The 24,667-nt window shown below is 46.6% G+C and overlaps 1 protein-coding gene across 2 annotated transcripts in view; it reads left to right on the forward strand.

Annotated features, from left to right (window-relative positions):
• Positions 1-6,329, forward strand: part of LOC129382279 (uncharacterized) — a 31,289-nt gene extending 24,960 nt beyond the window's left edge. Inside the window, exons 1-2 of one of the 2 annotated variants that reach the window (XM_055066023.2) lie at positions 4,400-4,634; positions 5,796-6,329. In XM_055066023.2, the coding sequence (XP_054921998.1) occupies positions 4,624-4,634; positions 5,796-6,210 (426 nt within the window). In that variant the 5' untranslated portion in view covers positions 4,400-4,623 and the 3' untranslated portion in view covers positions 6,211-6,329. Of the gene's footprint in view, positions 1-4,399; positions 4,635-5,795 lie in introns of those variants that run through there. The other variant, XM_055066024.2, reaches the window with a different exon arrangement.
• Positions 6,330-24,667: the final 18,338 nt, after the last annotated feature.

The following is a 24,667-nucleotide window of genomic DNA, read 5'->3' on the forward strand; positions in this document are numbered from 1 at the left end:
TCGAGAATTTAATTTTCAAATTGTGCCCTGAAATGCATTGGCGTTCCACTTATTTTTCGGGCATCAAGGAATGAAGCAGTGATTTCTTAATAAAAAAAAATAAAAATGAAAGCTAAGTGGAACAACCGTGTATTTTTACCGCAACTTTGACGGTGCATATATCGAAACCAGTGCCGTCTTCAGAATTCATTCTCAGCCCTAATTGGAATGGCTGATAGTCCTGCATGTGATGTTTGCGCATGCGAGGAGAACATTGACCACATATTGTGCCATTGTCCTCAATTTCAAGCACAAAGACAGTATTTGTCCGACACATTGAGGAGACTAGACCATCGTCCTCTGAGTGCACAGACAATATTAGAGCACCGTCCCGACCGATCATCGGCTCAGAAGGCAGTGAAGGCACTTTTGTGTTTTCTCAGAACTTCTGGTTTGCTCGAGCGACTTTAAGTGAAGTGCTGTCCGTACACGTACCTACACCCTCTCTCCCTTCTTTCTCTTCCCCTTCTCCCTTCCCCCAGTGTAGGGTAGCCAACCAGACTATTGACTGGTTAACATCCCTGCCTTCCTGTATTCTTCTCTCTCTCTCTCTATTCTCAGATGACATGCTTTGCAACCTCACTAGCTACAATTTGTGGATTGAAATATGCACCATAATGTACTTAATTAAAAATGAGTAGCCTAATCACATTAACTATTCAATTAAGAGGTTTCATTTCTCGTAGAAGTATTGGACGCCTCATCGAGTAATTTAGATCGAGGGTTAGAATTGTGCTATTTTCTTCAGGCAATATTTAAAAACTTGCTGCAGATAAAAAAAAGCACGCTCTTCTAAGCTGTCCTATCTTCCATTTCTGTGTTGCTGTCACCTCCCTTCAGAAGAGTAGGCAGGCGTTGGGCCCCTTCCGGTGGCAGTTGCCAGCCTGCTCCTCGCTTTCCCTTTCCTGATACCTGTGTATATGTGTATATGTGTTCAAGACAAATAATAATAATTCCTACTACGTGACTGGCTTCCCACGCTTTTTTTTCCCACTTCACCACTCTTAATGCTCACGCATTACAAACAAAACGGTGCTTATTGGCTTCATACCACCGCTGTCGCCGTCGTCTTACTTCTGTCGTCACACAGAGGCTAACACGCGTCACACACAGAATTGCCTTCTTTGCACAAACACCTTCGTCCGTCTATAGTAACTCCCTGAAGAACCCAAGAATGATGTTGGATAGCCAGCTGCCTGCAAAATGCTTCGCATACCATCGATTGCCACAGTGCCGTAGATCTGAGTACGTTTTTTTTTCTGTCCTGATTCTTACTCACACGTCATAAAGAAAAAAAAAAATCACACACTAGCGTAGTGTTTAGCTCGTTCAGCTCCCAACTATACGCGTTACAGCGGTGACGCGAGTTCGAATCCCAGAGTCGCGGTAGTCGGCGAAGGTTTCGTTTCCTTCGCCGAGAGTGAAGCTGAGGATGAGAAGCCGGTGTGACGAGTACAACACGACAATGGCGGTGTCGTCGTAGTAATGGAAGGCATAGATGGATTGGCGCAGCAAACCCAGTTTCGAGCTTTTAAGTGCTTTCTAATTTAAGAGAATAGCAACAAGAACTATTTTGGGGTAATGTGCCGCCTAAATTTACGGACAGGGGAAAAAAAGAAGCAACGCGGCACATAGCTGTGGTTTTGTTGCCGCTTGTTTACCCTGCCTGTAATTTTAGGCTGTGCGCTTCAGGACAATTATGAATCGACTAGCTCGCAGCTAGGAAACTATTCGTTAAAGGTATTCTAACTGCTTCGCACCAGAAATATCAGCAGTACCAGTTTTCTTCTATATAACTGCTGCCGAATAATGCTGGGCTGAGTTTGCGTGCACCTTCACAATCGGGTCGCGTTGAGTCAAGCCATCTACAGTAAAGCCGCATTGGCTCACCCCAATACGATACCACGTCCGCCTGCCCGCGCAGCGTTCGCAAAGCCAGACAAGCGCATTTCACGGCGACAGCTGCGTTTCTCTATAACCTATCATAGCATAGCCCCGCCTAACCTTACCTAACCAAACCTAACGCCCCTAACCCCACCCACCTAAGGCTTCCTTTGTCTATAATTCGGCTACGCGTGGAGACTCGACAAGTCGATCAGAAAAAAAAAATTTTCGAATAAGTGATGAAAGATTTCTTGTGTCCTGCGTACTGTAGTCGTGCAAATCGGTTGCCTTATTGAAGGACGAGTACCTGCGCGTGCTATCAAGATGCGACTAATTATGTCGTTTCTTAATTGCACGAGCTCCAAGCATATATACGTACCATTTGAACTGTAGCTCCGCTTCCTTATAGCTTTCCCTCTGAAGTTAAGATTGAAGGGCAAACTAGTTACCGCTCCGCTTTCCGAAGTGTGGCAGTAGTACCCGTGACAACTGGTTTACTAAGCGTTCGCTCGGAGCAGCCGTTCTTATACGTCCGGATGAGCGCCTTTTGAATGCAAGAGAGGGCTGTCTCGGCCCTCCACACCCGCAAGATATTTTGAGGCTCGCCGTCGGGAGATTCGGAAACAAGCGGTGGAGAAGGGGGTCGTCGAACGCGCTCGGAACAGCTTCCGCGACATATCCAGAGGTCACGCTTTCTCGCCCATCGGGGTCTGACGGAGCGGCGTTTGCTGTAGTAAAAGAAACAAGCGAGAGTATTTCAGCGACGATCACTTTTTTCTAACCCCACGACGCGACTGTTGGAGGCGCGTAGCTGCGGTGACAAAACGCTGTATCACGAAGGGAGCCCCAACGACGCGACACTCCTCGAGCACCTGTCTGTCATAAGAGCATCCTCTGTTACGACATGACAACGCGCCGCTTTTTTTCACGGCTCATATCCGCGTTTGTTTTCGTCTTCGTCGGCGACCTGTTGACGTGCGTGCAAGATTTCGAAACGAGCTCTCTCCCAAGAAGCTCCCGATGTCATCTGGCGACGTCACTCTGTCACCCTTATTAACTCTCCTCCGCCTTATGTCGCAGAGGGCCGCAAAAACACTGGCTGCGCTTTTTCTTCCCGACTGAGGGTTAACTTCAATTAGAATGCTGTTGTGTGTGCGTGCGAATAGCTTGAACATTATCCCTTTGTTCTCCTCCTTTCTTTTTGTTCCCGCTACGCCCTCAAGAAAGCCGTCAATGTTTTGATGGTTGTGCTGGATCTTAAGCTTCAACGTTTTTGGTCAAAGCAAGATTCACGTTGAAAAGTGCGCTATGACCATTATACTTGAAACGCTATACCTCACATGCTATGGCGAATTGTTTCATGCAGGCTTTTCGCGCGGGCGGAGCTATATAGGGCGGTATGTTCAGGGTCCATTTCAAGATGGCAATTATGTGGACACTCCAGGCGAATTATCGCCGTTGGCGTGGGCGTTGGTGTGGTGGTCCATATGAATTTTTCTATGTGCTAGATAAATTCCATAGTATCCAAACAACAACGTTCCTCTGACCAGGTTTAACGGTCTTGGCTAACTTATTGTTCAGAATTTGGGCAACTTCAGAACGCCGACGAACAGTCACAAAACATTTATTCAGTCAGGCAATGCATTCCTTTTATCCTAAACGATTGAAAGGTACAATAAAATATTTGGGCTCACAATCTCAAAGCGATGCAGTTTCACTGGTACCAGAGTCAGTGCTCTTTACGGATGTAATATTTCACTGGTCGCTGACCAATGCCGACGGTTTCCAGGCGGTCTCATCCAGTCTCATCTCGTGTAGCGTCCAGGTTCGAAGCCTGCGACGCCTGCAACGGCACTGGTTGTGGCGCTCATGAGTCCATAGAGTTAAGGTCGCTGGATAAAACACGTTCTTATATAACGTTCTCTGACGCCTGGTAGATGTCATGGCGCTGCTCCTGCTCTGAAGGAGATGCCTTGGGCACTGCGTCACACCTGCATGTCACCACCCGCATATATAGTATAGTTACAACATCCTCCGAGCAGTTCAATCGCAACGCTAAACCTTGCTAGCGCTGTCAGTTCTTCGCCTTTCGGACGAGTCTGCCACCTTATTTTGGGGTATAAAGAACAGCCGCGAAAGTGAGGAGTTTCGAGAATAACGTCGGGCTAACGGTTGCGCCAAGCAGACGTCTCAATAACCGCGTACGCTTCTTCAATGTCAGACAAGGGCGCAACCTGACTGTATCACGCTCTCTTCAGGAACAGCAGACGCTTAATTCGTCGTCCGCTGCGTTTCGCACAACAATCACCGCGATCGTGCCACGCTAGCGTCAACGACACAAACTCAAGGACTCCGCGCTACTGTCTCTTTGCCGCTAGCAGACGTGCTGCAACAGACGTAGCTGCACGCGAACGCTTGTCGACGTCGGCGGTTGGAGGTATCACGCTTCAGGGAGAGCATCGAAGCGCGCGCTCGAAAATCGCCCAGGCCCATCGAGTGGGCGACGTGTTTCGACCGTCAGCCAAGCGTGGACGCTGGATGAGCTGTTCTTTAAGTTAATCGCTCTCTACATCGGTGCGCCAGGTAGATGCGGACGTATATAAGAAAAGACCGACGCAGAGGACGTCACATTATAGAGTGGCTAAATGTCAACACTCATGGTGCTGTGGCAGACGTGCTGCCATTGACGCACGCCCGAAGATGTCCAGTGCGTAAGTGTTCAAGCTCCCTTTTTATTAATTATTGTCTATTTCTTAGTTCCTGTATTTGCATTACCTTGCAGTTAAAAATGAGGTGAACTGGTGTCGATCTTGCGTATTTTTTATTATTATAAATAATAATACGTTTGCTCTCTTTCAAGGAATTGGGAACTGTTTAGGCCATCTCCTCTGTTACAGATAGCTGTGAGGTCGCCTTACGAAGTTGTAAAAGCAACTAAGGAGTCATTTCTCCGCAGGTTGTTTGAAGCAATACATAGAAAGGGAACTATATGTTGATCCAAGCTAATCTTGTTCTAAGTCTGAAATTCTTTCCTTTTTTATGTATTGTGCAGCTTTTGTGCCACCGAAGGTTGTCCGAGATTCCGTGGTAGTGGTACCAGACCGGTATGACAATTTCAAAACATCACCAATATAACGAAGGGATCAGCAAGCTTCCCTTAATCGCACATTCTCTCCTAAGCAGATATTTAAAAAAAAAAAGCATGTCTTTAAAAAAACGATTTTTTTTTCTTGAGACACTCGCGAATAGTGCTGAATAACGGCTTGGACGAACGGAAAGCTGAGAACGACAGTATATGGGGCATATCTTGACTACTGTTAAAGAAGCAACGACGACTGCTTGACGTACATTTTTTTTTCAAAGCACTTGTAACGAATGCTCTACTGAACGAAACGAACCGGTGTTTTCTTTTATCTTTCAAATAAATTGAATAATTGGTTCATTAGCTGATTTCAACGATGCCGACTCGCAGAAGAATGGCGCAGTGGAGACAAGTGCGAGTCTTTTGTTACTTTCGACAACCTTGGGTCAGTTCACTCCAGACGGCAAGGAGGATACCTTTAAGATCAAATACATGTGTCACCTGCTCTATCAGCGATATCACAGGCCTTATGAAAAACGCGTGCTACCGTCACGACAGCCAATAGCTCGCGTTCCCGTTCGCACTCTACCGCGGCCACGGCGAGAAGAAAGTGGCTGCGCATGTGGCCCAACTTTGCGTACCTATATAATATGTCCCACGTGTTCGGGGACATCGCCTAGAAGTCATGCGCTAGTTACGCATTCGCGCGTTAGGCGTTTCACAAGGCGATCCCTTTACGCAGACTCAAGCTATCCAGTAATGCACATTACCTTTTTTGACCCGACGGCAGAAACCGCACAGTGGTGGCATGGGCGGGCCTCCATTTCCTTCCGGCTGTCGTCATGGTGATGCTGCTGCTGGTGGTCCTCGGGAGTGACGGGTGCTGGTCCTTGGTGCTGGAGCCGCTGCAGTCCTTGTCGCCACGCGAGCGCCAGGAGACGATCACGCACGAAGAGCGGACCACGCGTGGCCGAGGCGGCGGCGGCGACATGATGGAAGACGACGACGAAGAGGACAGGGACCGGCCCTCGACCACGGTCGTCTCGTCGACCCGGCGTCGGGTCGTCATCCCTGGTCACGACGATGGCGACTATCGCGGCCAGCGTCGGCGTGGAGGAGGCAGGAACTGGTACCTCGTCCTGCCCGCGGACGCCCTCGATCCGCTGGCCATCGCTCGGCCACTGGTGCTGCGGCAGCCCTTCTAAACATGCGGGCGCCGGTCGCCTGGGTGTCCGGACAGCGCACGAGCTGCTGCGTCACTGTGAACAGGGCGACCCGTTCCCCACCGTACCTTCATTCCTAATAAATTTCATCGTTACGCACGCATATTGATGCTATCTATGATGCTTTAAGCCGACGGCTGCGAAAGGGAGCTGAATGTGCAGCACGGAGGAACTTGGCAGCAAGTTATTTGAAACACCGTTACGCGCATATTGCGGAGGTTGAGATTTGAGCATAGTAAGTCGGCACAAATGTGTGTTTGCTGTTATACCATGCGTTCCTCGCTGAGCACATATCGCACATAAATCATTTGGTGGCAGTACATTATTCCGAGAGCATAACGACACTATTATCATTACCTGGTAGAAACATGTGCGCCAGATTGTTACGCATATTCAACGCGCATAACGTTCTTTGACAGGCCATTACAATGGGAAATGTAATGGACCTCTCTATACTATATAAGTGCATCCTTAAAGCAGATCCAGTTGCAATGAACACAACTAAACATGTACATCACGGGATCTATGCCCGACATTGCAAGAAGAAAGACTTTTACAATTTCTTTTTGTTTTTTGTCCACCTAACTTTCTTACTCTTTTCCTATTCACGTCATCTCAGACATCTCACCTGAAGTAGGAAGCCGCGTATGTAACAAGTCTGACATCTTCAGTTACGACTACACTCTCTCCCTCTCTCCTGAGGCCCAATCTTGACCAATTCGTCTGTGACGAGGACGCGGACCGCGCCGTCGTCGCCTAATGGATCACCCATATACAATAAGCGAGCAACCAAGGTCACCGCATGAAGTTCACGTACATTCCTTAAATATATGATACACTTGAGGCAATTTCCGGTGCGATAAAAGGCATAAGGAGTCAATCTAAATCGAGGCTGGGATACCGTGAGCACAATAATAGGCCGAATAAGCGAATTACTCCGCGTAGCTGCTTCCGAAAAGGACATCACTTGGAGGCACCGGCGGAAGCCTGCGCCAACTAACTTGCAGATTGGCTTCAATTCGCCGAATAGTGAAATTGGCTTTCGTATTAGCGAAAGGAAAGTTTACGGGCGAGAGCAACTTTGAAAGAAATAGTAAGCAAGGTTATGACATATCGACATTATCATGAATAACTTTGTGTCGCGCCATTTATTGAAATAGATGTGTAACGCAAAAATGCGTTAACTTATTATTGGCTCAAGCTAACGAACGAGATTTGAGGTATATAAGAAAAAAATAAGAGAAGTCTATTAAGACGTTATAAAAAAAAACGTTAAAAATGTTTAAGAAAGAACGTTAGGACGTCGAGGTACAGTAACTACATGATTAACACTGCCTACTTCTACATACCCTTCGCGGATGAAAGAAACCCTGCACAAGTCCCCTAGTCACGGATATGTAATCATTTTTTGTTGATTGTGTTTCAGTGAGTGTACTTGTGTGGGCTTGCTTCTGCACCGTATTTCATTTACTATATCTTCCGTCACTGCACAATGAGCTTTAGTTGGAAGTCAGTGCCTCGGTGTTGTCCGTTTGCTTTCAATCACTTTCTCGGTATAGCGCTCTTCGCCGTTTGTGTCACTAATCCAGAACGCCTTTGTAGCTAAAACTGCACTGACTGTTAGAGCGGAGCTCACATATACGTTCCAAATGTTTAGAAAAAAAAAGTTGGAAATTGAGTCGTAAAGTTTAGAACTCTGCAAGTCTGTTATAGAAACAGAGATCAATATTATAATTACATAACCTGCTTACGCTTGCTCACGACTGTTACGAGTGTTTATCTTCATTTGTGTAATGCACAGAATTAATTCATAATCAGTTCAGCCCAATGAAGGCAAATCGGTTGTCTAATAAAAGCAAATCGGCGTTCCGCGCGTACTTGAATAGGGTTATCGGTGTTTACCACAAATTAAGCGTGCTCGTAATTCACTTCGGTCGCGCACAACAGTTGCGCAAGCTTTAGAAAACGCGTCGTACGTTGATCCTTTTCTCGGGTACTAAATGGGATAGAGTTTACTGTACATGCTACCAACCCTTTGGGAGCCACATACAGCAACTCTAAAATGCGAAGAACACATGCGCCCTCTGTGGGTATTGGTAGAGACCAATTGAGCGCCTCTTGGTTCGCGTTCGGCTCTACAGCGAAACCCTCGGAGATGATGCGCACGTTCTGGAGGCAACCCCGCGCGGTATTTCAATTTGAGCTCTGGTAAATTCGAGCACTTCGGCTCGCTTACACGGGAAATGCGTTACATTAGCGCTCCCTTCGACACACTTGATATTAGCGGCGTGGGACATGACCTCCGAGATTTCCGATGAAACACAGGTGCCCGTTACGCCGACAATCTTGGAGGCAACACTTCGCGAGGATTACTTGGCCTCGGCAGGGAGAGGTGGCGGCACGGTCCTCCAAATACCTTTGGACACTGCCATAACCTGCAAATTTGTGCCTAAAATTCGCCAAATATTGAAAGAACAAAGGGTGGGGGAGGGGAGGATTAGAAGAAGTTCTAAATTACAGACTTTTGACTGACTTCATTTAATCTAAATGCGCGAACACACACGTACACTTGTAAAAGCTCCATGCTTAGATAAACACCAAAGTTTTCGTATGCTTAACTTTTTTTTTTGCGTTCAGTTTTTGTGCGAATACGATCGCCATGGCCGGGAGTCGAACACGTAACCTCGTGCTCAGTACGCAGTAGACGAGGTGGCGGTAGCTGCCTTTGCGGAACTCAAGAAACTAATGATGCTTAAAAGAATGTAGGGCATTGCCGTGGTAAAAAAACCATATCTGTTGACCGTGCATAGACGTATCTACCGGGGGGTTGGAGGAGGTATAGGTACTTGCTTTCTCCCCTCGCTGTCTAGAGAGGGGATGGCGCAAAGTAAGCCATTTGGCCCACCGCTTTTGAAAGCGTGCACTGGCATACTGACAAATCCGACAAAACAAAAGCTGAGGTTAAGTTTTCTTTCGGAACTGCGTCCGTATAAGTGCACTTTATTTTATTGCATGTCCTCTACTAGGGTAGCTAAGATTGCCTTTCGGGCCTTGCCGCCACGCGCTGCAGCCGATGACGCTCGGCCGGCCACATTAGGCAGGAGGGTTGCGCTTCGCGGTGAGCCGTCTGCGGTGCATCGCACCGTCTTGCAAGCAGCGCCATCTTGCAGCAGGCTATAGGCTTACCTCATTTTTCCCGCGAAAGCCAACCTGCGCATGTCCGTTGTTACATCGCGTGAAATTACGTCACTACGTGTAGTAGCATAAGGAGTGATGTATGCGACGAACCACATATCGCTTTCCAAGAAGTGATTGGATCTGGCTGGGCCAATATTGTAATGGGCTAAAGGCTTACCTATCTTTTTTTCCCGCGAAAGGCAATCGGTGCATGTCCGTTGATACATCGCGTGAATTTACCTCACTATATGTATTAGCATGGGGAGTGATGCATGCGCCGAACCGGGGCTTTTCAGAGAAGGGATTCTACCTAGTCACGCTGACGTTGTAACGGGCTGTAGGCTTACCTTATTTTCTCCCGCGAAAGTCAATATACGCATTTCCTTTTATACATTGCGTGAATTTACGTTAGTACGCGTATTAACATGGCGAGTGATGTATGCGCCGAACCACTGTTTTCTAGAGAAATGATTGGACCTGGCTGGGACTGACTCTGCAATGGGCTATAGGCTTACCTTTTTTGTTCGGGAGAGCTAATCTGCGCATATCTGCTTATTCATCGGGCAGATTCGTGTCAGCAAGTACATTAGAACGGGGGGGTGATGTAGGCGCCGAACCAGTGCTTTCCAGAGAAGTGACTGGACGTGACTGGGGCCGTCATTGCAATGGGCTATAGGCTTACCTTTTTCGTTTGTGAAAGCTAACCTGTGCCTATCCGTTCACTGACGGGCACACTGATGTCATCACGTTCATTAGCGCGGGGAGTAATATGTGCGCCGAACTCGTGCTTTCCAGAGCTCGTGCTTTCCCGCCAGATTGGACCTAGCTGGGCCGGCATTACAATGTGCTATAGGCTCAGCTTCTTTGTTCATAGCCATAGGTACGTATGATTGTAGAAGACGTAGTTGTTTCTGACGTCACAATCCACATTTCTTTCGCTTAGGGTTGTCTGTTACCCATGCAGAACACAGCCATCGTCATGACGGAAGCTCTCGTCCAGCGTAGACGGAAAGTATCCAGCGTAGATATCATGCCTTTGCTGACATACGATCGTCTTCGACGTGGTCGCCGTCGCATGCTGTCGTCCCACACACGTAAGCTCGCGACCCACACAGAACTGCTCAATTTACACAGACATGTTGGTTCACCTGGTTACAGTTTGTAGAACTCCAAGCATTAATGGATAGCCAGGTACCGGTGAAACGCTTCGCATAACCTTTTTTCCTAGGGTGCATGGGATCTGCGTAATTTTTTTTCATAAAACATGCTTTATTTAAAATAAAAGCAGTGGTCTACTTGACAGGCCATAAGGAGCATTGTGCAGCAGCTCGGATCTTCGCCTGCCGATATGCAAGCACAGTATGTGACTGCAACGCATTTACCTGGACCTCGGTTCTCTAGGCAACCCCCTCTGGAACGCTTTGCCTGAATTTGTCCTTTTCCAAATAGGAGCTTCGTTTGAGAAACCATTCGGCCACAATCACAAACATGTTTGTGCCAACGGCAATCACAGCGCTTTGAGATGGCTGGAATATTCGTCACGTCACACAGCGCGAGCGAGAGTGCGTGGGCGCTAGCTTGCACTCGACCACAGACTTACTACCGCGTGTCGAATTAACAAAACTTTTGCATTTGAACAACGCTAGCATGACGACCGCACCGACCACGCCTGATCGCACAGCAGGGCTCTCTAGTTCTCGTCCCGCCATAAACCCGACACGGCAGCCGAACTCCACTGCCGTATCAGTCGTTATCTGCCGGCGATGATCAGAAGTGCCGTCAATCCCGAAGCCCCACGGCGGGCACCACCGCCGGCGCGCCGTCTCGCAGCGTACCCGAGTGTCTCGTAACCGCGCACGCAACCACGGGCCACGAACACGGACGAACACAACACACTGTCCTTTCCTGTGCGCCACGAGTGGGAGTGTGCCAGTTTCTTGCATTCTTGCCTCGTGGCAGCTAAGGCTGTGAGGCGCCGTGTTAGACGTCACTGCCTTCGGGATCGGCCCAGGTCGTAATGGAAAAGGTTGTGACGTGTTTCTTCGCCGAAGTAAAAACATCACTGCCGTCATGCCGTCGCTGTCACACTATCGCCGTCGCCTTGCTTCTGTCGTCACACACAAACAAGCTCGCGTCGAATCCAACTACCTGCTTTACACATACACATTGGTCCAACTCTCTGAAGAATCCCAAATGATGTTCGACAGCAAGCTACCTACGACAGGCTTCGCAAAAAATCGATTCCCACACAATGCCATGGAACCTGCCTAACTACACCTTTCCTTACGCGGTCATCGCTTAGAAGCCAGACAAATGCCCAGCCAAGACAAAGCGGATGGGGGTAGGCAAAGAATGCTATCGCATTAATAAATAGAATGCCAATGCATATAACATCACAAGTAGGCAGGCTGATAGTTTCTCCGCCAGTAAACGATACTGTATTTATAGTTTTGATATTGTTGGTTTCTGTGCCGTCGTCGACTCTGAGATAAGTCATGCGCGCCAATACGTTGTCAGATAAAAAAAACAAAAACAAACAACCGTTCCTCGCACTTATCGTTGGCTAGAAAACATGGCTTAGTAGACTCCCATATGAGGTACGTGAACAGTTATATAAATGGCACTAGGAAACACGTGACAGGAATACAGGATGAAAACACATGCTCGACTTAAGAGACACGCCGAGCTATCCGTGAAATGCGCATGGGGGAAAGTTAGATGTATTTCTTTTCTTTCTTTTTCCTTAGTTCTTTCTTTCGCTTGTCACTTCCCATTTTATCGCTATCTTGGCTGCCATACGTTCAGCGCTCTCGATTGCCGCGATCTCCACATACTCGTATTACTCCTACAAAGCGTGTTTATTTCCTTTTGTTGGACATTCCGTGCCACTCTCCGCTCAGTTATATAAACGACTCACCTGAAAAGATTGCGTGGTCTCGGAGCGTCAGGCGCATGCCAAGCGCAGAGAGAGAAAGTAGGGGGGGGGGGGGGGGGGGGTGTTGGATGATATCAAATTGTGTCGCCGTCAAGGTTGCGTTTTATTGGAACCGAATAGCAGATTCACCCGTGGCTGTTCTGTGCTATCCACGTTCGTCGACGCCGCACCTGTATCTCATGGCTCGATTTTCTTCCCGTCTAGCGACATGGTCCTTACGACGACGATGTATAAATGTGAGCCTGGCGGACGCTCCGCGAGATACAACATTCGTATTCAGGTCCTCGCTCCTTTATGCTTTCAAGCCGAGCTTACTGTTTCTTTCTTTGCCGTAGATTCAACGGAGGACCTCCGCAGACACCAAGTAGAAAAGGTACTTGAGCATTCAGTGGACTTCATCTTGCACTTGCCCAACGTATAAAGGCGCCCTGTTTTCTTTTCAGCGCTCTTGATCTTCATCAAGAGTCCTCAATCTGCTTGAACCTTGGTTGAAACTACGGCTTCACGCTCGTTCATGCTGTCATCTCTTCTGTAGCAGCGCTTAGAAGTCGACAGCGAAATTTGTCGCCTTCCTGGAATGTCTCTAAACTTCAAGATCCACGAACGCATGCGTCAAAAATCTCTAAGTGTGCCGTGAATACGTCACAGCATACTTTAGTATACTTGGCAGGTGTTGTCTTTGTTGACTGGTTTGTTTGATGGTACCGGAAATGTCGGCAACGTTCGTTGCCGGCTTTTTTACAAAATTGGTGGTCAGATGAATACACATAAATGACACCTGGAAATCTTTTCGCTATATTTGGCACGTACTTGTGCGTGAAACACACGCGGTCTGTGTCTGCGCACGCGCAGCATACGTCTAGTGGATACGTATATTGAAGAAGCCGGCGGTCTCACATGTGTTTTTATCAGGATTATAACAAAAATAAAATTTGCGCGGCAGAGCGCGGGTTAAAGAAACAAATTTAGAAATGAGAAAGAGCAATATTGTAAATCTTGAGGTAAACTAATTTAATGCGAAGAAATGAAGTAATAACAATGGTTGCTTGTTTGAGAAATCAAACAAGGTAATCTTTTCGTGTCCCTGATAAAAATGAAACTTGCGAGAAAAGCATCCCTGCGGCTGAATGGGATGCCAGCGAAGACACCCCCAGAAGAATAATGGTTGGCGAAGTTAGCGATAGCCCAAGTTGTCAAAATGATACTTCCAAAGTTTGCTTGCATTAGAAATCGGCGGCATGAGAGATGAAAAAGAAAGAAAAATGCTCGATATATTCAGGTACATTTCAAGAATAACATAGAGGCGACATAGCCAGACCAGACCTGTGCAAGTAAAAGATATGAAGGCTGAATACGGCATCTCAGTTTTGTAAAGGAAACTTCAAATTGTCTTGCAGGACACCAGTTAATATTCCACAGGAAAACAAAGATGAGGGAATTTATGAGGTCATGTTAGAGTGGATTTCGCGAAATCTTGTGATATGGAGAAATTTCTGTACCTAGCCGCGGTTATTAAGAAGTTTTAGCTCGGGTGCTCTTATCTAAATACATGTACAAGGAGAATTCGTTTTTCTCGGCAACCACTGCACCAAATTTGGCGAGGTATGTTGCATTTAAAAGAAAAACTTAAAATACAGTGACTGTTTGTTTCGAATTCTTGATTTAGGTCGTCAATTTTTTATTAAAAATGGGCAAAAATGGAAAATTTTCAGAAATCAAAACTCTCAAGTTTACAACTCTGTAATTCAGCAGTGAAAAATGATATCACATATTTGTGTATTGTTTCTAATAGTAGATCTAAAGTGGACAAAATTGATATGTCGGACATGAATCTCAAAAAATTTTGTAATATGGAAATACAGCTTTTGCAGAACCCTTGTACACAACGTAACAAATTCACGTAAGCTATAAAATGACAAATCGAGTTTGTCCGCTTTCAATAATCTAACAGATGCCGTTTACAGAATCGCGACATCTGTTTTTGATGCAGAGTTATTTTTGTAAACTTCGTGCTTCTATTTTTTTTTCAAACTTGCGAATTTTTGAAAATCTCTTTAACAATATTCATGCCCTAAATAGAAATCACGCCTCCAACAGTCACTAGAATTTAACTTTCTCTCTTAAATGCAACAAATTTCTTTATAATCGGTCCAGGGGTTATCTCAGAAAAACGTTTTTGCATTTTAGATGTATTTGAATAGGCCGCGTCGGAGTTGGGCCCGAGGTAAAGCTTCCTCTTAAGCCGATGTCGGCAAAACAGAGATTACATGACCATTTAGGGATGCTCGTGTGAGTGAATCAGCCGTCTCATTCAAGAAAAACTGCCGGTGCCCTAGTACCCAAAGCAAGTGAACTCGCCGTAAGTGTGGAGCTGCCATTGAACAAGATGTTTGCAGAATTCTCGTATTTGAGGATGCACTAAGTGCTGTGCATACAGACAGCTAGCGAGCCGGTCATAATAATAGCTAACGAGTCGTTTTGGGGAAGTTTTCGTTAATGATTCTGCTTCGCTAATGATTCTGCCTGAAATATGGGTGTGAAGTCGGGAAGGTGCGGAAAGACCATTGAAGAGATTCATAGATCCCGCTTCCTGCCTTCTTATTGCACAGAGAAGCGTCAGTTGTTATTATGTTGTCAGTAGCTAACTGGCTTAGGTGGTCTTGTAATATATTAATTAAATGTCTGCTATGTAGTAGTTTAGCATGAGTTGGATTTGGCGGTTCTCTTCGTATTCACAAAGCTCTCTGTCATCTGGCATATTTACTTCAGAGTATTAGCATTCCAGCTGACACAGGATATGAAGCCGCACGCTGTTCTAGTCGGCTTACACGCAGACTGCAGTTACTTGGAGATCGCCGCCTTCTTGAATGTTGTCAAATCCTTTCTTTTCGGAATGAAAGAACAGCTTATGGCGAGTTATCATCTGATACAAAAGAGAAAGAAGCGCTTCCAGTGATCAGAAGCCATTTAGGCGGTTAAATCTCTTCAGCAGATGAAAGATATGTTAAGTGAGAACCCTGAATTAAAACCCAGTTATGGTTGTTCTGAAGCATCTTCAAATGGCAGAGTCAACAGCCACGCTAACTGTGCACGATGTGACTAAGCGCCACTCCCAAGTAATGAGTCTGCGTGCTCCGACAGAGCATGTGCGTCCCAAGAGCGGCAGGCTGTGAGCTTCTGCGGCCATATCACCCTCAGTGTGGCCATCGCCTGCTACGCTTGGTAGTATGAGGAGTGTCACTGAGAGTGCGCTTAATCGCAACACAACGATGATAAAATTTCGCTACAAGCTGCTATTGTGGAAGCATTGCCAAACATCCACGCGTACTCTGTGATCTGAGCATGCTGCTGTTATAGAAGCCGAATTCAATTAATAATTGAGGCTAAAGATGGTTTTATCCAACAGTCTTAGAAGACAGCGGTACAAGAAAGAATATGCAAGAAAGTTTGGAACGAACATTGTTGATTATTATTTGCAATATTGTAGCTATTCGTGAAGACGTTATTGTATCCTAAGTGCTTCGCGTACCCGTTATTACCACTGCCCTATTTTTCCAACTTGTATCAGTCACCAAGTTTGCCAATCAAATGCGACCACTTTCGCGCCTGTGCTAGCGGCGTTGCGACATTTTCATTTTTTTTTGCTTTGTGCTGTCACTGGCTTTATCAGCTTCGTCGAATTCACCCTCAGCTCAGTTCCTGCACTGTCGGTGCTCACGCCTGAGCCTACAGGACCCCCTTTTGAGGCTGCTTTAGTGGTTTCAGCCGGGAGCTCGCAATTTTCCCCGGTGCCAGCGTACAGGGAGACATGCACCCGAAAACATTGTGGGCTCGGTGCTGTGGTGCAAGAACTTCGGCAGAAACAACCAAGCAAGGTTTTCTTATCTACCAAAAACAGAAGATGTGATAGCGCAGGCAAACGATTATACAGAGGTAAAGCACGCAAAGCACGCGCTACAAAATTAAATGCGGAGGATTCCATGGTGTCCTCTTCACCGACGGACAGATCAGAGAAACAGTATTGTCCTTCCTCAGTTTAGTAAATATAGCAACGTTGATGCTTTATATGTCTGCCATCCGCAAGTGGAGGAATCAGCGCTGGTGTCGTGGGAGTAGGTGAAACAACAGACGCAGCCCAATATAGCACCTCCAGGTTTGGCCACAGAAAGGGCCGGCCACTGCAGAATCTTAGCTAAAAAAAGCAAAAAAGAAGAAAGAGAAGAAAGGTAGTGAAATAATCAAACATTGTCGAAACAACTCTACAACAAAGTAACAAAGCACAAAGCAGCGAGTCCATAGATCACGTAGAAGATAGAGCGAAAAAGAAAAGAAAGAAAAAGTTGTGGGCACAAGAACTAACTGTATATACGAGTCCTAAGCGGAAGCCCCAACAACGATGAGCGTGTTTCAATTCGTGTTTTTTTTTTAATGCGAAGCTTTCTTTGCCACTTATCCCGACTTTCCGGGCGCTACTGCTGATGATGATGTGATCTTGATAGCGCGCGCCGCTGGGTTTCTTGAAACATCAGATGGCACTCGCCTTCACTGATTCTGGCCGGTGTCGCCGTGGTAGCGTTTCATAGTTTGTGCGTATGGCACGTGCTGTGCTTGCGTTTCTATGCGACAAAAATGCAGGTGCTGGGCTGTCGAGGTCGCGTGCTGGGCTCTCATAGTTTTAACGTTACAATCGTCCATAGCCTGAATAGAGCGCTGGGAGATGGCTCCTCAACAGCGTGCTGCTCACGTGTGCAGAAGGAGCGTGTAAACATGCGCCAGAAAAATGGCTCCAAAGCGTGCACTCAGCGTCAAGGACACCCGAGCCCGAATGAGGTGACGCACGGAACAGGAGCGTCTTCGCTACGCAGGAAAACGAGGTGCGGACCGCGAATGTTTGTATACAATGTATACATGCGACTTTATAATAAATAATTGAATTAAGTACAACTCCATAATTAAATTAAATTTCAATGCTTCTGCCACGATGCAATCGATGTACTATGTTAAGGAATAATAATCCTCAACCCTCTCAGAGATTATTCCCTGTTGGATCACATTCATGCCATCAATGAGGTAATTGAGAAATATGCGGAGTACAATCAACATCTTTATATGGATGTGGTGGTGGACTGGAATGTGGTGGACAAGGCGAAGTCCTGTGCCTTTGTGCACATTGTTTCTTCTCTCGCTGGTCCCGCGGTATCCTAAGAGGGTGGATGCCTGTTGCTTTGGGCGCGCTCCGCTCTGCGCAGGCGCTGAGCGGTGGCCGCGTGAGCCGACCGCTAACGCCTCCACAGGGAGCACAAACAAATCCTACGCTAGGCACTGAAGGTGGTCGTTCAAACGTGCATATATCACCTTACTATCACCCCCCCCCCCCCTCCCAATGCATGTCAATACCTCCCGGACCTTATCGTAAATGGAGCCCCCAATACACCTCCAAGCCCCCCGGACTCCATAGCTAATGGCACCCCCCCCCTCCCACCCCCCCTCCCCCAAACCGCCCGGACCCCATCTCCTTGAAGAGTGGAACGCCCGATAACATTCAAAGATCCCTGACTGGTTCTCACGCTTCCCGGCAACTGGAGTGTATGTAACCGTAATGTTTACCGGTAAACGCTGGCCGCGAACGCTATGCACGAAGGCGGGCTTTGTGGTACAAACGCGGCCTCTTGCGTGGGCCGCAATGCGATAAAGTCCCTAATAATTATAGAGGGACCTTACAATGCGACGGAGGCAAGTGCTACCTGGAGGTACTGCAAGGAACCGGGAGCGCCGTTCCGTGGCGCCCAAAACACCCGCGCGCCGGCGTGCCTGAATGGCGTACGCCGCGGCTTGTCTGTGAATGGTAGAAACGCTGGACAAGGGGTTTCTTTGAGTTTTCGCGTAGCAGAGTTATATGTTTTCACGTATAGTCAAATTACAGCCCAAGAGCTATCATTACTGTAGGTTGTATGTAAGTCACAGTTAACGATTTTTCCACGTATTTCAGCTTGATAAATTCAGTTAGTTCATTAAATTCTTGAGTCCCATGGAGGGCCTAGGTATGGGTGGTTCAAAAATATTCTTGTGAGTACGACCTCCGACACCGGACGCCGACGCCGGATCTTCTGCGACATGGGCTCCTTAACGCTATCGCGTTAAAAAGAAGGTGGAGCAAGTGCGCGACCAAACTGCAGAACAGCACGAAAGTACATGCGATGTATCCTTGAGCGACCTTGAGTGATATATCATTGATATATCCTCATTCTTATACCGTGATTGTTTAGCCAACGCAAAATGCCAACGACAGGTGTACCTCTTCCGGCTAAACAATCATTACGCAGGCGCCAGTTGAAAGGCGCCTCATTCAACGACATTCAATGGACTCTACCTGTGGTGTGTCTTCCAGATGCATTGTGAATATTGAAGTAGAAGTCAAGCGCCACTTTAGGCTTCGTTGTCCATTCATGAGGCCGCTGGTTGCTGAAGTTTTCACATACTTACTTTGCAGAGTTTGCGGTTCAAAGCATCCAGCAACATTGACACCAACAATATTGGGGAGTATCTAACCCCCGGTAATGCCCACACACAGTTCATCAAAGAAAATTCACAGAATTTGTGCGCCTTTATTTCTCGCCATGGAAGGCACATTCGTACTAAAAAAATTATATGAAAGATAATTAGCGCTATAGTTAGTAATTGGATTCATAAGCTGAGGGGGCTGCGGCTTTGTCAAGCTGTTTCTGACAGCTTTTTCTGCACCTCCGCTGTCTGTATTTGTACAAGGCAGAAATAAAGAATTTGAATTTGAGTTTGAATTCACAAGTGCCACTTGGATCCACCCTATTAATGGCGTTATTTGTATTTCACGTGCGCAAATTTGAATTTCGAAGTCTCAAACGGCGCAATATCGAGAAGGTGCGTTGTGCATTACAGGGTTAAAATGGTCCTAAATCACCATGGTGACTTGGTGAAAAAACACAGCATGCCACTAGCATACAATGCTGTGAACATTTCGGCCAAATTTCGCAGTCATGCGCGGCGCGTGATTTTCCGTTCTTACACTTTCGGTGCTGTTGTGATCGGCCGTTCACCCCGCGACAACCTCCGGTCCCTGCTAGCGCGATTATGGGGCCGGCGGCCTCGTCAAAATCATTCTCACAACAGATGATTTATGGCCATCACGGGAGCACCTCGATCAGGAGAGATTCAGGCAATTAGAAAGGACACGGTCCATCACCTGTCAGCAGACTAAATTGGCACGTCCACGCCGGAGACGGAGTCAGTGTACGGTTCCCCTTCCCCTGTTTGTGCCCAGTGATGTGCATGTGTTTCCGACAAAGCTCCCTTCGGAGGGAAAGAGCAACAGACCTCCGGATTTAAGGGAGCTGATGTCATTGGTGTCCTGACGCCGGATTGGGGGAGATGAATGGAGAATGACCACGCCGGGCGTAAAAAGAGCAATGAATGGCGGGAGTGATCGGCTGCTACAACTTCTTCACGAACTTTTTCTGTACTACTTTGAATTTTCTCGTAAATATGTAAATGTAAACTTGTTTGTAAAACGCCTTGGATATCGGGCCAAGCCCCACATTCCCTTACTCCTCCACGAGCATATTCCACGTCTTCGGATCCCCAGTCACAACAGCGCCAACATCACCGCTAACCAAACAGCATACAAAGCTTTGCTTACATCGATTTGCACAGTGCGTGGGATCCGCAGTTTTTTTTTTCATACTGCGTTGCGAGAAAGGATCTGTCTAGGAATTTCTCTAGTTTTTGCTCCCTGGTCGCCTTGTAGGCGCCTACGAAGCAGGGTCACCACTGATGGAAAGCGAGGCAGTGACGAGACGGTGAGACAAGGCCGTGTAGATAGGTTCAGTTCTTTTTGTTTTCTTTTATTAGAAGACGGACACATAATAACGGGTCGACCTGAGTATGTGACATTCACTGACAGATTGACACAATCTTTTGAGAACAACACGCGCATTCCCCGTACACACGTGCACACTGGAAAAAGAGAGAGATCGAAAAAAAAAAAAACACCACGCATTTAAAACGACGCAGACGGGGGTCGGAACGTTGCTTCCGTGCGCTCATGCACACTGGCCCGCAAAACACCGGCTAACAAGAGGTGAGCTACAAGTTTCATTTTTACCAAACTCTCAAAGAACACGGAGCCTGCTATGACCACTTCCGAACAGCGTTCCCAGTGGTATGCGCGCGAAAATTGTACAGGTCATGACGGCAGCGCGTTGTCCCAATAAGGGAGCAAACAGCGAGGGATCAGTGGACAGACACAACAAAAACAAAACAAACAAACGAGTCAAACAAACACGACGATCGGCATCTTCGCCGAGCCGAGAAGGGATTAACGCACGTGGGATGATACACTGTACGAACACCTTCCGTTTTCTTTCTCTCACTTATCTGATGGACGCCTCGCGGAGCGTCCAGGGATAACCTTGTATTTACACGAGAAACAAAATCAACAATCTTTAATCTGTCAAAGCGCTCTGCACTCGTATGGTGCAGACGTGCATTGGGATGGGAACACAGGGATCAAACACCTTATATTGTACTGACCCTGACACGAATGTCGAGGGAAACGCGCCACGCATCTGCTCTCTCTACAGCGCGGGAAACTGCTTTTAACATGAAGGTAGGGTGCTACACCACGTGTTAGATGTCACGTAAGCACACACAAACAGTTTTTCAGGGAAAGTGAGGATAGGATGGCACAGGTATCTAGCCATTCGTACAAACACGAAGACATAATGTGGCGGACTTGCCTGATTGGGCAGAAACAGGTTTGTAGACGGAACACACCGGCAAGATGATAACAAACACGACATTGTATGCTGTCGTATTCCTGCCCTTGTATTCCACATAGATCATTGGTTCCACGTCACGGCTCGCACACTATCAGATTTTTTCTTAATTAAGAGAACTTGTCTGTGATGAAGGCTATATCTTTTGGGTTTCTCGTGAAATGCAGCAACTAATACCGTTTTATTTTCCGACTAACACACAATTCAATGGATTGCAGCTTAAGAAAGCAATGATAGTCATGCTTTCTTTCTTTTCTGAACGTAAAGGCAGGATTTGGACGCACAGTCGAAAACATGTATGCTCTCTTTGTGGACCTTTGTTAGCACGTAAGCTGGACTCAAAGAGAGCAAAGGCTTGGAACTCGTGGCACTAAAAATAATTTTGAAGAAGATAGAGGTAAGTACATAAACGTGCAGTCGTTTGCTGCTTATGTCTTCATTCGTTAACCTCAGGCCACATTTTGCAAGAACTCGTTCTTATTTCCATTCTTTTTAGCTTTCGCCATTGACTCGTGCACCTCCGCGTGCACGTTATCGTCGGTATCGGCGCGGCAGCTGATAAAAGAAATACAGAACAAAATAATGAGAATCGTTACAAAATACGGCCCAACAGGTTAACATTCGGCCCCGAATATTCCGAGCAGGAGTCACCGATAAACCCCATCTGACATCTTAATCACAACAACTATTGTAAAATCGGTCCTACGTGCGTTCTCCCGATTTTGATAAGCACCCTACTCACTGTTGCTTAGCACTCTAATCAACAACTAACTGGAGAGTTGGCCATCACGGCCAAGCTGCCAGCTTCACAGTCTTGAAGGAACTAACTGAATGACTAGTAAACATGGATGAGAGCACGGCAGTGCCTCTAACAGAGCGCGGGCAAAGGGAGGACAGGAAACCTACAGCCTTGCACTACACGCAACAGGATGCGTGTCTGACGCAGTCGCAGCTACACGAGCTTCGCGAGGGCGTACGCTCACACACTTGTGGATCGAGAGCTAGTGAACGTGCGGAACGCACGCGAGAACTTTGCACAGACAAAGGCTTACAAAAGTTTATCGAGTCGCACCAACATCCTTTCATCTAGCATCATGTACTTGATTATACACTTGATGACACCTTCTGAGAGAGACCCTTTTAAATGCACTAGTAAGATAGAAGAGAGAAAAAAAAGAAGAGGCGAAAGGCAGAGAGGTTAACGAGAGTAGCCGTCACGTTGGCTACTCTGCAAGAAAGAAGTGTGATTGCTGCAAGATCGGCTAGAAAACAATGTAAAAGCTCAAGGTGCAACGTCTCTTTTTTCCACAGCCATTTGTCACCCAGCGCAGAGCCACCGGCGTCCGCTCAAACCACATGACACCATGTAGTTAATGGTGCTTGAGCGACAAGCTGGGAGCTAGAACGCCCAACCTGTCAGTTCGTCTCAAGAGAGAAAGGAAGGCGCCGTTTCCCTGGTGCTTCCCCTTCATACTTCGGAGTGTCTAACTTAAGGGGGAGCTTCAGAGTAGGGCTGACTCCAATTTCTGTATTCAAATTCGAATGAATAGGAGAAGTGGTGTCAGTAGGCAACCACAGAACTGATATGAATGAATCTTGTTGCATAGAAAAAGGAGAAATGTTAGACCACAGGAAGCGGTTGTTTGATATAGGTACTGAAAGCTATTACTGAAATTGCTGGAAATAATCAGTAAATCAGCTAATAAACTAATAGAAAAGAAAAGGAAATACCAAATTTGCAACCATGTAATACCCCAACATGTACATAATATGACGATTTTGTAAATTGCATATGTTAGAGCGTACGAAGCGAACAAATACAGCTCACTGCTAACGTGGAATCATAATTTCGTTAAGCTGGGCTTCGCAATCACCTTATTCCTGAGTTGATGGTGTACATCAGAACAAGCTATAATATACTATAATAGCTATGTCCGATTTAGTGGTCCTAATTGTGAATTTTGCAGAATTGTGTGACCCCTTTTAAGTGCAAATTACAGACCAGTGCAGAAACCTTAACGCTTCGGGTGTTTGAAAATTCTCAACTTTCAGCACTTCGAGACAACATTGGTAACCAAAATAAAATATAGGCTCCCGGTAGTTGCTAGCATTACACTTACTTTAAAAAATGCAACAAATTTCATTTCAATCTGCTCTGCCACTGCCGGAAGATAGCATTTCTAATTTCACACATATCTCAGTCAACTGGTGGAGAGACAAAGATGCTGTTAAAGCGAAGACTAACGCTTAGAGGCAGAGTTGAACAATTTCATAGGCTATCCTCTTTCTTTAACATGTTCATGTCGAGCCAAAAACTTAGAACACAGGCCCCTTATAGCATGTGACTCAAATGATATTGGAACTAATTTCAAGGCTTTCGAATTTGACACCGACCTCCTTTTCACTGCCATCACCATCCCCGCACGTAATGAGAATTGAATTTAGAATTAAATAATCTTTTACCACTGATTGCAAAAAAGAAAACTTTGTATTGGCATACACGAATTCGATATGTAACTAGCGCGCACTATGAACTATATCGCCCTCAGGCTCTGCGGTGCAGCGTAGTTTAGAGGCGTCTTGAAACGAAGCAGCAGAAGAAGTAAAATAAACTGGCTCGGATGCGGTAAATGAGTGCGGCTAAAGAAGACACAGAAAAATATATAAGTCGTCCAAATGTATTAACAGAAACGCCGAATGCGCATGCGTTAAGTATGAAGAAACACCAAAGGCGGTTGTTTATCTAGAGTGACAACGATCCTGGAAATCTGTCATGTGTTCCTTCTGCTTCAAGAGGTGGCACAGTCGTCGACAACGTCGCTCTCAAGTACAGCACATCTCTTCAATACAGCACATCGCCCAAGAAGATGGGCGGATACTGTTACGTCATCAACACGTCGGCGCAGCGCAGGATTTACGGGATACGCTGAAAAACGTAGGTTCTCATACTTTGTTGGGATCTGCTGCGTCGCTGAGCTAGAGACACGCACATGCATGGTGGGCCCCGGGTCGCGATCAATAGCACCGATGAAACGGTTTGCAGGACTTCAGTGCAGAAAACAGGACATTCTGCATAAAGATACGGCAAAATTGACCAAATATCGTCACCTTTCACGTTGAACTGCAATTTATTTGCGCATTATCCTTACCAGAGATCGACGACAGTTTACGAGCCATAAGAGAGCGCTTTGGGCATTTCGTAGGAATAATCGATCACTTTAGCTGCACTTAACATTTGCCTTTAGCGTTTTCTTCAAGCGACATCTCGTGTTAGCGCCTATAAAACCTACTACACCAACCGGCATGGATGATGGCACGGCGCTAGGGCGGTGGAATACCGAGTGTGACGTTTAACAGCGCTGCGCAGTAATATAAGCTCGCTTGCGTGCAACACAGCCACATCTCAACGACACGCAAGGGACAACTTTGACGCTTGGTTTTGCACTTACACTTGATTTGCGGCAAGGCGCGAACAAAATGTGGGCAACGTTACACAACTTTTTTTATTTTCTCATCG

Source organism: Dermacentor andersoni, chromosome 6 (assembly GCF_023375885.2).
Source record: "Dermacentor andersoni chromosome 6, qqDerAnde1_hic_scaffold, whole genome shotgun sequence".
NCBI lineage: Eukaryota > Metazoa > Arthropoda > Arachnida > Ixodida > Ixodidae > Dermacentor > Dermacentor andersoni.